This window comes from Peromyscus californicus, unplaced genomic scaffold, assembly GCF_007827085.1.
Source record: "Peromyscus californicus insignis strain IS unplaced genomic scaffold, ASM782708v3 Scaffold_3__1_contigs__length_106647218, whole genome shotgun sequence".
Classification (NCBI taxonomy): Eukaryota; Metazoa; Chordata; class Mammalia; order Rodentia; family Cricetidae; genus Peromyscus; species Peromyscus californicus.
Window position 1 is genome coordinate 23,167,657 of NW_026294551.1, and position 14,782 is coordinate 23,182,438.

Below are 14,782 nucleotides of genomic sequence, written 5' to 3' on the forward strand. Positions count from 1 at the left end.
CTGGCTGCAATTCCTGTCTCCAAGGATGCTGCCGTGTTCCCATGGGCCCGGCCACCACCCTCTGCTCCTCTGATGTATACTGTCCGCGTGAAGTCTGCCTGCCCAGCACCTGTCCACACAAGCTCAGTCTCCTTCAGCCCACCTGCTGCGTCACTTGCCCCCCACCCTGCTGTGTGCCTGATTCCTATGTGTCGTCATGCTGGCTGCTCAACAAGGGCTACCCTGCCCCAGATCTGACAGGGATCTCTGTTTCCACCTGTGTCCAATCTTGTGAGTGTAAACCCTCCTGCTGCTAAATGAAGGCATTTAAAGAGCTTGCCTTAAGGATCTGCAATGATTGACAAAGGGCTTTAGTGAGACACTCTGGAAGACGCTTTGACACTGGGGCTTCATTTTGGCAGAAGGAGTCTTCCTGTGTTTTGAACAATGATTGCAGAGGAATGGAAAAATTGCAGTCAAGGATCTTCTTATTTTAAAAGTAAATAAACACCACCATCCCCCAGATCCTGTGCTGTCTCAGTGTTTAATGCTATAATTACATAAGGACTCTTGACGCATGCATCATGAAGCTGAAAGGTTACAGCAGAATTATACTTTCTGATGACATCAACACAAATCTCATAGTTGAAGGGAAGTCACACAAGGATACATAGATACATGGAGAAAATTGCCTGAATCATAAAACATTCATTCACTCTAAGTTTAGAATTGTTTTACATTTCAAGATCAACACCTAGCACCTATGTTTATTTTTTTGTTTTCCCTGAATATATAAACAACTCAAATGTGTCCTTAAAGACACAGACAAGCTGGTCAATAGACATCCATACACTCACATTCCAAGCATTTCTCAAATGCCTCTGATGTCCCAGGCATCTCCTCAAGTGCTTGAAGGAAGTAAACAAGACCAAGGATACAGTTCCCATCACAAGGGCCTTGCACTGGCATGAACAATAGAAATGTAAGGGAAACTGTAATATGCATGTGTCAGAATGAAGCGAGGTCAACTTGACAGCATAGACAATTGTGAAAACATCTGGAAGGACTAATTTGTAAAGGAGGTATATGGGCCAAACCCTCAAGAATGAGAATGGTTTGGGAAGCAGAGAACTAGCGCAGAACATCTGAAGCTAAAGCAGCAATCTAAGTGAGATGACAGAGGGAACATTTTCATTTACGATAAACACAGTATTCAAACAAAAGTCAAACGGCCTGCATGACATGTAATGCATGACACTTCATGGTGGCCGCATCTAACGCTTTTCCAGTCACCCTTCTTCTTTTAGGCATGCCATGTTGATTGAACAACAACTCACCAAGGACTCTGTGCTTAACAAAAAATCATTTTCCATCCAATAGACTATGTAATTTAGATGCCACCGGCTGAGTGTTTTGTGTTAGAGCCCTGTGAAGATGTCGGAACCGTCAACTAGTGCACATTAGACATTGTTGTGTTAGAGCCCTGTGACGATGTCGGAACCATCAGCTATTACAAGTTAGACATTGTTGTGTCTCATCTTCTGCCGACAGGAAGACAAATCAAGGCCAGCTGAGGTGAAGAATGCTGTAGAAGGCATCTCAGAGGAGTTTACTACCCAGGTGAAGATCCAAGAAGGAAAAATAAAGAAATATGCAGATGTGAGTCCATAACACGTTTTAATGAAGTCCTTCATTCTACATTGCATTGCTACAGTCACCATCTTAAACCTGCTGTTAACTCTGTGAATCACGTGATTTCTCCTGTGACTCCCATTTTGTCTTATTTTAAAGTGTATATGTCATTCATGTGAAAATGAATTAGGGGGCCGGGCAGCGATGGTACACACCTTTAATCCCAGGACTCGGGAGGCAGAGCCAGGCGGATCTCTGTGAGTTCGAGGCCAGCCTGGCCTACAGAGAGAGATTCAGGAACTAAAACTACACAGAGAAACCCTGTCAAAAAAGAAAAAGAAAAAAGAAAAAAACAACAACAAAAGAAGAAGAAAAAGAAAATTAATTAGGTTCATTTTCCTTTCATGACATACCTGATCAAGGAGAGCAAGTGAGGTTTTTTGGTTTGGGTTTTGTTTTGTTTTGTTTTGTTTTTCATTTGTTTATTTTTTTCTCTTTCCAATGGTTTTTATACTTTGGCTCATCTTTAAGAAAAGAGAAGCTGTGGAAAAATAAAATGTAACACCACCTTTAAAAGGTCACTAGACCAAAAAAATAAATCACTTCCTATAGATTTATTTCAAACAATGAAAAAGAATCTAACCCCATACCATGATGTCTGATTCATTGCTTGCTCAGGAGAGCCTGACTTTTATTATCACTAAATAAAGAAATGTTAGAAGTTTATATTGTCAGATGAAATAGCCACATTTATAGATAGGTAGATAATTTAAAATCAAGAAGAGGGGAGGAAGATTTCAAACCTAAAAGTGTACATGAGGTGTCACTTGCTCAAATTACTTGTAACTCACACCAGTTTGGGCACGTCAGAATGCTGTAAAGATAAAATATGACGATCTTATGACAGAAATACTGACCCCATGAGTCAAAACTACAACTGAATTAATAAGGGCAAGAACTCCTAATAGACAAGAAAATACCAAACTGATTAGATAATCTTTGTGGAAAAGGGTGTCATAAACAAAAGCAGGATGAGAAGGAAGCCTTCTGATTGGACTCTCACCCACTGGGGAGGGTATAAAAGAGTCCAGACTGACAGGAGACATTTGAACCTCCGAGACTTCATCTTTCCATTGGACCAGAGCCAACCAGACTCCATCACCATGGCTTGCTGTGTCGCCCGCTGCTGCAGCGTCCCCACCGGCCCTGCCACCACCATCTGCTCCTCAGACAAGTCCTGCCGCTGTGGAGTCTGCCTGCCCAGCACCTGCCCACACACCATTTGGCAACTGGAGCCCACCTGCTGTGACAACTGTCCCCCACCCTGCCACATTCCTCAGCCCTGTGTGCCCACCTGCTTCCTGCTCAACTCCTGCCACCCGACCCCAGACCTGCTGACTGTCAACCTCACCACCTATGTGCAGCCTGGCTGTGAGGAGCCCTGCACCCCAAGGTGCTGCTGACCTGGGGCTCCCGTGCTCAGAGACTGATACTGCAGACCCCAGGAGCTGCCTAACCCCTGTCCACTTGTCTCAGAAGTTGTCACAATGTTAAAGTAGGCAGATGGTCAGGGCTATGAAAACCCTACCTTTGATTTTAATGGCAAGAAAGCTGAGAAATTTGCTTATGCAAATGGGATGAATGGTCATGTGATTCATGTGAACAGGTGAATGTCTTCCCTTATGAAAATGCTATTGAAATCTTTAAGATTTCAAATTATGGGGTTTGGGATCATTGCTTCTAGGATCTCATTTCCTGTGTTGAGTATTTTCAGAGGCAAAATAATCTCCGGATGGGTCTTCTAATAAACTGTATTTCCCTGGCCATGTATGTTCTTTATTTATGGTAGTGTTTGAAATTCATTTCTTGCATTTCAAAATAGAGGATCTTTTTTTTTTTTAATTGTAGAAAGTTCCAGAAGAAGGCAGCATTGGAGCTAGTATGCTGGCATGCCATCCTAACCTCTTGTCTGTCTTTAACGTCCGTCTTCTGTCCTTTCCCTCAAACTCACAGAATCCTCAGAACAACACTACATGATGATATGAGCAAAGCTGCTTAAGTTATTAACTGTTCTCATAATTGTAAAGTTAGTTACTAAGGCAACCAGAATTTAACTCCAGGTGTGTCTGACTCTAGAGCCCAATTCTGTCCTACATCATAAAGCCTCCAGTGCAAGCAGATGAAGAAATCTGATCAGCACCTATGACACAGATTCAAAACATGCATGGAAAGTGTAAAAAATGTAAGACTCCTCAACAAAATCATCACATCCAATTTTGACAGGAAGGGGATAAGTGGGCTCTAGTCCAAGTTGATAGGGATTCAGCTGTAAGATCTGGGTCACTTCTGTCTCGTTTTCACTTACAGAGCTCAAAGTGGTTGACTCTGGACACTAGTACACGCCTCATTTGCCATCTGTTATCACAGAAGTGCTAGTCCAGTAGTCAGTAGAATGCCAGCTTCTCTTAGGCGACAGATGAAGAACTAGAGCTAAAACTTCCATCAAAACCGGGTACAGCTAGCTGTATCTGTAACTCCAGTGATCAGGAGGCTGAGATGGGAGGACAGAGAGGTCAAGGCCAGGCTTGAGAAACACAGGGAGATTCTATCTAAAAAAGAAAGAGAAAGAAAGAAATTGGCTAACTGAACCCATTAACTGATTCTATGAACATACATAAATTTATATCATAGAGAATAAATTTTCTGAGCCTTTTCTGAGCCTATGAAGAATGTGTGTATGTGTATTATACTTGCATTATATATATATATGTATATATATACATATATATACATATATATATGTATATATAAGCTTTTACAACATAATACATATCCGCATACAAACAAACAACACATGTAGAAATACACAGGTCAAACTCTGGAAACGCCCTGAGATAAAGACAAAACAATGTTTGTGTGTTCAAAAAACGAGTAGGGTGAAAACACAGAGCAGTAAATGCCTAAATAACCCTGTCTTAAAATATCTTCAGAGGCCCATCAGTGTCACTAGAGAGGGATACACCAGAGTATCCTCACAGGCTTCTTGATGCTTCTGCTTTGAAAATCTGCCATTTATTCAAGAATCACAAGCACAGGGCTTCCATTTTACAGAAGCCGTAGCTCATTGCCCCTGGATCCTATATTTACTTAGTCTTTAGCAAGTGAGTCACCAGATCACTTAAGGACTATTATCTCACCTTTCCAGGTCTCATTAGTTTTGTTTATAAGCAGAGTAATTTCCAGGTCTCTTAGGCCACTGAAGAGAAAATACATTCATCAAGTATTGCATGTCTTGTCAATAAAAAAAAGATTATCATCATGTATTTGTTATTTAATAACTGTTTGAGTCTATTCATACAATCTTAAATCTCATTTATAACTAGAGAGGCATGATATTCTGCATACACAATAATAAGTCTTTTTATTGTAGATACAAAATAATGGTGTACCCTAAGTAGATTGGCATCTTTCGGCCATGAAAATCTGATGATCTGCACACCATTTTTTCATTATAACGTCTCCAGAAAACATCTAAGGACCATCCTTCCCTTTTTCATTTTGCTCTTAGAACCTAATTATTATTTCTAACATCAACAATTTATAATATATGCATGATAAGCCTTTCCAACAGACTGTAAATTCCATGAGGACGGAGATCAAGTTTATTGTGTTCACTGCCAACATTTATCACAGCACCTGGAATTATTCCTCAATAAATGACTAACTATGTCATTAATTTTTTTAATGAATGAGACAGGGCTGAGGAAATAGCTCAGTTGGTAAAGTGTTTGCCTTGCAAATGCAAGGACTGGAGTCTGATTGCTAGAATCTGCATTTATAAATAAATAAATAAATGAATGAATGAATGAATGAATGAATGAATGAATAAATAAATAAATAAATAAATAAATAAATAAATAAATAAATAAAGCCAGGCAAGGTGGCACGTGCCTTTTATCCCAAACTCTCAAGGCAGAGGCAAGTAGATCTCTGTGAGTTTGAGGCCAGCCTGGTCTACAGAGAAAGTTCCAAGACAATTATGGCTACACAGAGAAACCCTGTCTCAAAAAAACAAAAACAAGCTGGGGTCATTCTTGGGGATTCCTGGCAACTTCCCTAGCACTGGTTTTCTCTCTATCCCCATAATGTCTCCCTCTATCATGGTATCTCTTTCATTGCTTTCCCACTCCATCCCTGTTTCAGCTTGACCATCCCATTCCCTTATGTTCTCACCCTCTATCCCCTATCCTCCATTGCCTACCCCTCCTCCCCAGTCTACTCATGGAGATCTCATCTATTTCCCCTTCCCATGGCCATCCATGTGTCCCTCTTTGGTTCTTCCTTGTTAGCTAGCTTCTCTGGAGTTGTGGGTTGTTGTCTGGTTATCCTTTGCTTTACATCTAGTATCCACTTATGAATGGGTTCATGTTTGTCCTTCTGAGTCTGGGTTACCTCACTCAGGATGGTATTTTCTAGTTCCATCCATTTGCCTGCAAATTACATGCTGTCATTGTTTTTCTCTGCTGAGTAGTACTCCATTGTGTATATGTACCACATATTCTTAATCCATTCTTCAGTTGACAGGCATCTAGGTTGTTTCCAGGTTCTGGCTATTATGAATAATGCAGTGCTATGAACATAGTTGAGCATGTATCTTTGTGGTATCATTAAGCATCCCTTGGGTGTATGCCCAAGATTGGTATAGCTGGGTCTTGAGAAACATTAATTCCCAATTTTCTGAGAAACTTCCACACTGATTTCCAAAGTGGCTGTACAAGTTCACACTCCCACCAACAGCAGAGAAGTGTTCCCCTTGCTCCACATCCTCTCCAACATAAGCTGTCTGCAGTGCTTCTGATCTTAGCCCTTCTGACAGGTGTAAGATGGTATCTCAGAGTCATTTTGATTTGCATCTCCCTGATGACTAAAGATGCTGAGCAATTCCTTAAATGTCTTTCAGACACTTTAGGCCATTTGAAATTCTTCCTTTGAGAATTCTCTGTTTAGCTCTATAGCCCATTTTTTAATTGGATTGTTAGGTATTTTTATGTCTAGTTTCTTGAATTCTTTATATATTAGAAATCAGCCCTCTGTCAAATGTGCCATTGGTAAAGATCTTTTCCAATTCTATAGGCTGTCATTTTGTCTTATTGACGGTGTCCTTTGCCCTACAGAAGCTTCTCAGTTTCAGGAGGTCCCATTTATTAATTGTTGCTCTCAGTGTCTGTGCTACTGGTGTTATATTTAGGAAGTGGTCTCCTGTGCCAATGCATTCAAGACTACTTCCTACTTTCTCTTTTATCAGGTTCCATATAAATGGTTTTATATTGAGATTTTTGATCCACTTGGACTTGAGTTTTGTGCATGGCAATAGATATGGATCTATTTGCAATCTTCAACATGTTGACATCCAGTTACGCCAGCACCATTTATTGAAGATGCTTTCTTTTTTCCATTGTATAGTTTTGGCTTCTTTGTCAAAAATCAGATGTTCATAGGTATGTGGCTTAATATCAGGGTCTTTAATTCAATTCCATCTGTCCACATGTTGGTTTTTATCCCATACCAAGCTGTTTTTATTATTTTAGCTCTACAGAAGAGCCTGAAGTCAGGGATGGTGATGCCTCTAGAAGTTGCCTTATTGTAAAGAATTGTTTTAGCTATCCTAGGTTGTTTGTTTTTCTATATGAAGTTGAATATTGTTCTTTCAATGTCTATGAAGAATTGTGTTGGTATTTTGATGGAGATTGCATTGAATCTGTAGATTGCTTTTGGTAAGATTGCCATTTTTATTATGCTGGTTCTACCTATCCATGAGCATGGGAGATCTTTCCATTTTCTGATACCTTTTTCAATTTCTTTCTTCAAGGACTTTTAAGTTCTTGTCATACAGGTCTTTCACTTGTTTGGTTAGAGTTAGCCCAAGGTATTTTATATTACTTTGGCCCAGCTAAGACTATTAGCAATAGTAGAGAAAGTGTCTGAACTGAACTGGCTTGTTGCAGTGTTCAGATCGGTGAATACCCTAACTGTCATCACAGAACTTTTCTCCAGTGACTGATGGAAGCAGATGCAGAGATCCACAGCCAAACACCAGGCAGAGCTCCAGGAGTCCAGTCAGAGAGAGAGAGGAGGGATTCTATGAGCAAGTGCATCAGGATCATGATGGTGAAACCTGCAGAGACGACCAAACCGAACTAGTCAGAACTCATGAAAGTTGAATCAATGGCTGCGGAGCCTGCATGGGACTGGGCTAGGCCTTCTGTATGCTGAGACAGTTGTGTAGCTTGATCTGCTTGGGGGCCCCCTGGCGGTAGGATCAGAATCCATCCCTGGTGCATGAGTGGGCTTTTTGGAGCCACTATCTGTGATGGGACACCTCATGAAGCCTTAAGGCAGGGGGAAGAGCTTGGACTTATCTCTACTGGATGTGCCTCCCCATGGGAGGCCTTGTCTTCTTGTGGAGGGCATAGGGGGGTTGGGAGGGGGAGGCTGGGAGGTGTGAGGAGGGAAGAGGGGGATCTTTGATTGGTGTGTAAAATGAATGAAAAAATTTTCTTAATAAAAAGAAAACCAAAAAAAAGGGGAAAAACCCAAAAACAAAACAAAAAAAAAAACCTAAAAGTTAAAGATAAGAAAGGGGAGCATTGTGGCACATGCTTGTAATCCCAATGCTGAGGAGGTGAAGACAGGAGGATCCCTGGAGATCACTAACCAGCCAAATCTCCTACTTGAGCAGCTCCAGGCCAGTGAGAGACCCTGTCTCAAAAAAGAAAAGGTGGAGGCTTGGAGAAATGGCTCAGAAGTTAAGGGCACTTGCTAGTCTTGCAGGGGACCTGGGTTCAGTTTCCAGCACCCACAAGACAGCTCACCCACATGACCATGCTTCCAGTTTCAGAGGGTCTGATGCCTTCTTCTAGACTCTGTGGCACCAGATATGCACATGCTGCACATGCACACATATGGGCAAAACATTCATACACAAAAAAAATAAAAATAATGAAACATTTTTTTAAAGGAAAGAAAGAATAGTTGAATGGTGTCTAAGGAACAACAATGTGTTTCTCCTCTGGCCTCCACATACATGTGTACACATGAACCCAAATGCAAGCAAACACACACACACAAAAAAAAATATTCATTTTCCCTAAGCAATATGGTGTGCAATTTAGCAGCTATTCATTCAGTGAGAAATCTTGGGAAGGTTCTGGAACACCAGAGACTGTCAAATCCTCTCTTTCAAAGAAAACCCTGGGGGACACTTTTTAAAATGTTTTAACTTAGTGTACATGCCAACTATATTTTCTACTTACAGGTGTTAACATTCTAGTTGTTAACTTTTATTTGGCATGAACTTTCGAGATTGGTGTCTGCTGTCTCACCTAATGCTTCTCTCATACTTGCTTCCCCCTTCTCCCTCCGCTTTCTTATGACTATGCTGCTTTTGTCTTTATTTTGCCTTAGGTTTGATCTGCAACTTACTCCAATGGTTGCAATACTCAACTCATCTTTGCACACCATGGACTTTACACTCTTTTCTTCTCATGAGGCTTACAGTGGTCTTTTAAGTGAGAGAATGTATTACTGCCCTCACTTGCAGAGAAGAGTGGCAAGACTCTAAAAAGTGAAATCCCTATAATAACAAGGGAAGAAGTAACCAGTACTCCTGGGGCCAATAAAGAGCTCTTTCTGACTCTGAGTGTGGTCCTTTTGGTTCTGTACACCTGTTCCCCAAACATGCAGAAACACCTGTCATCATACACTGATGGACAGATAACCTTAGAGTAGGAGGTGAGAAAAGTATGAGAACCATGGCTTAAAGGATGCATGAGTCCAATCTTAGCAGAAATGTTCTAACCTGCAGAGATAATGGTGTCCAGGGACATACCTAGTACTTTCTCTTCAACACTGAAGAGTACCTAAGTCTAAATGGTGCCCTAGAATAAGACTTGGTTCTTTCAACACAATGAGGGAACAAAAGCTAAAATCAATCTGGGTCAGGCTCATATGTTTGCTTTCTATTGTGATTGATTTTACTGGAATTTTAGCCTTGTAGTCTTAAAAGTTATTCTTTGACTTAGTATTTCATTTTCATCCTATGAAAAGGTTAAAAATTCAACTGTTCCACATTTAATGGCCAAGGGAAAAAAGCAACAGGAATGGAAATTCTTGATCAGAGACAAATGCGTGGAACATATATGATGGGAGGATGTGTCAACCTAACTTAATGTTTACAAAATGTACAGAGGACCAGGAATTCTCAACCAAACGCAGCTGAAAAAGTACTGGAGGGCAGTAGAGTAACAAATATCAAAGGCTTTGAAAATATTAGACTTTAACATTTATCCCTATAACTCTACCTGGTAATTATTTCTGCTTCAGGATAACCATAATAAGCACAAAGATCCATATAGAGAGTCTCTCTATTGCCACAGTTATCAAAGAAAAATTGAGATAAAGAAAATGATTAAGAAAATGAAATCTTAAAGTAACCAAGAAGTACAATTAGATGATGAGTACTAGAGAATACTAAAAAATAACACTATTAAATATACTAAGGAACGCAAAATAATGAAATATATATGCTTATGCAAGAAGGTATATTATAGAACTTACACAAAATGATTCCAGAAATGTAAAAATGGATAATTACATATAATCAAGAGTGTTTTCTATCATACATATATAATATTAATAGATATTTTCCAGATGGTTCCACTATAGGTAAATTACCTTTATGTTTTTCAGCAGTTTTGAAATTGTAGTGACTATGTAATATTTTACATTAAACTATTGAGTGTAAAGTTTTGCCGTATTTCTCATAAAACTGTTTTCCCACTTTAGTGTAGTTTTGAGTTCCAAGTGCCTCAAAGCTCACAGACAGTAACTAAAATAAAGTTACCATTCAGGTCTTCAAAACAGAAACAGTTCATCAAGCCATCTGATATAGAAAGGGGCAAAGAGAAAAAAAGGTGAACAGCAGCATGGAGAGCAGCATTCTGCACATTGCTGTCATGCCCATGTGGTCCCCAGCTAGCCTGGTGGTGACATTGTAATAAAAGAAGCCTTTTTGTGATACGTCATAAAGCTTGTGTCCCAGTGACAAATAGCAAGAGCAATCAGTTAAAATTTAGCAACGAATTCAAATAAAAGGTAATTAGCAAAATAGGGACTCTTTACAGGCATCCAAATGTCAGACCAATTAAAAGATAATGGGAACACGAACATAAACAAGAACCAGGAAAGAAGCCTATTGGTGGGACCAACGCCCACTGGGGAGGGTATATAACAACCCCGGAGCAAGAGGAGACATTTGAACCTCAGAAACTTCATCTTTCCATTGGACCAAAGCCAACCAGACTCCATCACCATGGCTTGCTGTGTCGCCCGCTGCTGCAGCGTCCCCACCGGCCCTGCCACCACCATCTGCTCCTCAGACAAGTCCTGCCGCTGTGGAGTCTGCCTGCCCAGCACCTGCCCACACACCATTTGGCAACTGGAGCCCACCTGCTGTGACAACTGTCCCCCACCCTGCCACATTCCTCAGCCCTGTGTGCCCACCTGCTTCCTGCTCAACTCCTGCCACCCGACCCCAGACCTGCTGACCGTCAACCTCACCACCTATGTGCAGCCTGGCTGTGAGGAGCCCTGCACCCCAAGGTGCTGCTGAACTGGGGCTCCAGTGCTTGGTACCTGTCTTCGAAAGAGTCAACCCGGGAGCCCTAGCACTTACCTGGCAGAACCTGCAATTAGTTTACTCTGGTTTAAAAGCTGAAGTTGGGTGACGCTGTCATTAACAACACCTCTCCTGCCTGCCTCAACCAAAAGAAACCAGAGTCTTTGGTGATGCAGCTTTTAACTGTAACCAGATGCAGTTTGGACGGTTGATGCTTTAAGGTTTCTGAAGATGTTGACTCCTTTGTGCCTTTCTTTGGGTGTTTGGGGCTTCTGATTTTGGTCTTGGGTGGTATCTTTCTGAAGTATTAGGGAATTTCTTCATGATCTTCCTAATAAATTTTGTGTCTGTGGCATAGCACAAATGTGCATAATTGCTTTCTGTTTATCTCTATGACTTAATGTGTTTCTGTGTTAAATGTGTTTCTGAACTCCTGGTGTTAATTGGCATTTAAAAAAAACTAACAGCATGGGTGACATTGAAAACAGAGGCAGTAAAGAGAAACGTATTGATCTTGTTACTCTTGCTATTCTGGGGAAATTAAGTGGTCTGGGGTCCTAGTTAGGGTTTCTATTGCTGTGACAAAACACCATGACCTTGCTTCTTGGGGAGGAAAGGGGTTATTGGGCTGACACTCCCATATCACAGTCTGTCACCGAAGGGATCAGGGTGGGAGACAGAAACTAAAACAGAAGCCAGGGAAGAACCCTGCTGGTTGGCTTGCTCCTCACAGCCTGCTCGGCCTGTTTTCTTATAAAGCTCGGAGGAACCAACCTCCCAGGGTCGGCCCCACCCCATGGCGGGGCTCTCCCACATCAACCATTAATCAAAACAGTACCCTACAGACTTGTCTATAGGCCAGTCCTATGGAGGCATTTTCTCAATTAAGATTCCCTCTTCTCAGACAGTTCTAGCTTGTGTTGAGCTGACAAAGAACACCAGCCCCAGCCAGGACACTTGGTATATGCTGATTTGAATGGGAAATGCTTCCCACAGGCTCAGGTATTTGAACACCAAGCCCCAGTTGGTGTCACTGATTGAGAAAGTCATAGATCCTTTAGGAGGTACAAAGTGTGTCACTGTGAGCTGACTTTGAGCTGTTATAGCCTGGTTCCACTCCTTATTCTCTCTCTCTCTCTCTCTCTCTCTCTCTCTCTCTCTCTCTCTCTCCTCTCTCTCACACACACATGCTCTCTCTCCTCTCTCCCCCACCTCTCTCTCACATACACACACACTGTCTCTCTTCCTCTCCTCTCTCTCTTTCTGTCTCTCTCTCATACACCCATACTCTCTCTCTCCTCTCTTCTCTCTCTCACACACACACATTCTCACACACACACACACACACACACACACACACACACACTCTCTCTCACACACACACACTCTCTCTCCTCTCTCTTTCATACACACTCTCCTCTCTCTCTCTCTCTCTCTCTCTCTCTCTCTCTCTCTCTCTCTGCTTCCTGACTACCAGGTTGGACTCATACTCTGACTTCCATGTCCCCCATTATGGATTATATCCCTCTGGAACAGTGAGCCAAAATAAATCCTTTCTCCCCAGATTCATTTCTCTTCAATGACCAAAACAGAAAAGTAACCAACACCCAATGTGTAAGAGCCCAGTAGAGAGGTGTGCTTGAAGGTAGACTTTGATGACTTGCCTGGTTCAAGCTGCTTTAATCCATGTTTATTGCTGAACTACTCATCATACTCAGGAAACAGAACCATCCTTGTAGCTGGAAGTTTCCTGTGTCCTACCTGGTCCCACAGCTGCTTAGATCCAAGTAAACACACAGAGACTTATATTAATTAAAACTGCTTGGCCATTAGCTCAGGCCTACCACTGACTGCTTAAACTCTTACACTTCAACTCAGCCCATTTCTGTTAATCTATGTATTGCCATGTGTTCCATGACTTTACCTGTGTGCCATTACATGCTGCCCCCTGGACGATGGGCTGGCATCTCCTAACTTAGCCTTCCTCTTCCCAGAATTCTCCTTGTCTGTTTATCCCGCCTATACTTCCTGCCTGGCTACTGGCCAATCAGCGTTTTATTAAACAATTGTACAAAAGCATTATCCCACAGCACATCCTAGATGCCTATCAGTATATGAATGGTTAAAGATAAAGACATGGGAAATGGCTCCATATAATTAGTTACTAGGAAAATGTAAAACAAAGTGCAACACTTTACAAAGGGTAGAATGTCTGAAACTATAACAACTGACAAGACCAAATGGAGAAAACTCAGATTGACTAAATAGTTCATCCGTTGTTGATGGCAGCATGAGTGATATGACCCCATTATAGTTTGGATATTAAATATCCCCCAAATTCATGTGTTGAAGTCTTGGTCCCTGGTTGATAACAATATTGGGAAATAGTAGAAACTTTAGGAAGAACGGCCTACTAGAAGGAAGTGCGGTCCCTCAGAGTACACTCCAAAAAAAAATTGGGATCCCCCTCATCTCCCATTATCTGCTTCCTGACCACCACATTATGAGCAGCTTTCTCCTTTTCTCCATCCCTTACTTTGATATCCTTTGCAATGGGTTCAAAGTGATAGGACCAAGTGACCATGAACCAAAACTTCTGAAATCATGAGCCAAGATAAATTTAAGTTGTTTACCATAAACATTTTGCTATAGTTGTGTAAATTAATATAATTCCTTTGATGATAAAACTCAAGAAGTTTCTTTTTTTAAGATTTAGTTTATTTATTTATTTTAAAAATATATTGCTGGGCGGTGGTGGTGCACGCCTTTAATCCCAGCACTCGGGAGGCAGAGCCAGGCGGATCTCTGTGAGTTCGAGGCCAGCCTGGTCTCCAAAAGCGAGTTCCAGGAAAGGCGCAAAGCTACACAGAGAAACCCTGTCTTGAAAAACAAAACAACAACAAAAAAAATTTTCCTTTTCAATTATGTATATTGTATCTGTACCTGTGTGTGGGTATGTATACATTAGTGTAGGTGCCTACAGATGCCAGAAGAGGGTGTCAGACCCTCTGGAACTAGAGTAACAGGTAGTTGTGAGCTGCCTGACGTGGGTGCTAGGAACCAAACTCAGGTCCTCTGCAAGAGCACAAAGTGCTCTTAACTGCTGCACATCTCTCCAGTCTCTGATAGCTTCTTATAAAAAGAAATAAGGAAATATATACCTACTCACAATTCAACAATTCTACTTTAATATTGACCCAAGAGAAGAAAAAATGCATCCACAAAAACATTTGCACATGAATGCTTTAGAAGTTTTATTTATAATAGCATCAAATGGGAAATAGCATGCATCCACAGAAAAGACCAAAAAAATCAAAATTACAAAATGAACCTTTTAAATTCTATAAGATACTGATGCAGCATCAGAGAACTGAAAGACAGAGTGCTAACTGAAGAAAACCAGACACAAAATTATGAATACTGTGTGACTTTATGCATAAAATTCAAGAATACAGAACAGTAATCCACGGTAGCAGGAATCACTGTAATGTTTAC

The 14,782-nt window shown here is 41.2% G+C and overlaps 2 protein-coding genes across 2 annotated transcripts; both read left to right on the top strand.

Moving 5' to 3' along the window:
• Positions 1–2,774: 2,774 nt before the first annotated feature.
• Positions 2,775–3,074, top strand: LOC128123476 (keratin-associated protein 3-2). Its single transcript, XM_052759917.1, has one exon. It carries the CDS (start codon positions 2,775–2,777, stop codon positions 3,072–3,074), a length of 300 nt encoding a protein of 99 aa, XP_052615877.1.
• Positions 3,075–10,981: 7,907 nt separating this feature from the next.
• Positions 10,982–11,281, top strand: LOC128123474 (keratin-associated protein 3-2). Its single transcript, XM_052759916.1, has one exon. It carries the CDS (start codon positions 10,982–10,984, stop codon positions 11,279–11,281), a length of 300 nt encoding a protein of 99 aa, XP_052615876.1.
• Positions 11,282–14,782: the final 3,501 nt, after the last annotated feature.

Coding starts and splice junctions, on each gene's coding strand:
- LOC128123474 (XM_052759916.1), top strand. CDS start 10,982: ATGGCTTGCTGTGTCGCCCGCTGCTGCAGCGTCCCCACCGGCCCTGCC.
- LOC128123476 (XM_052759917.1), top strand. CDS start 2,775: ATGGCTTGCTGTGTCGCCCGCTGCTGCAGCGTCCCCACCGGCCCTGCC.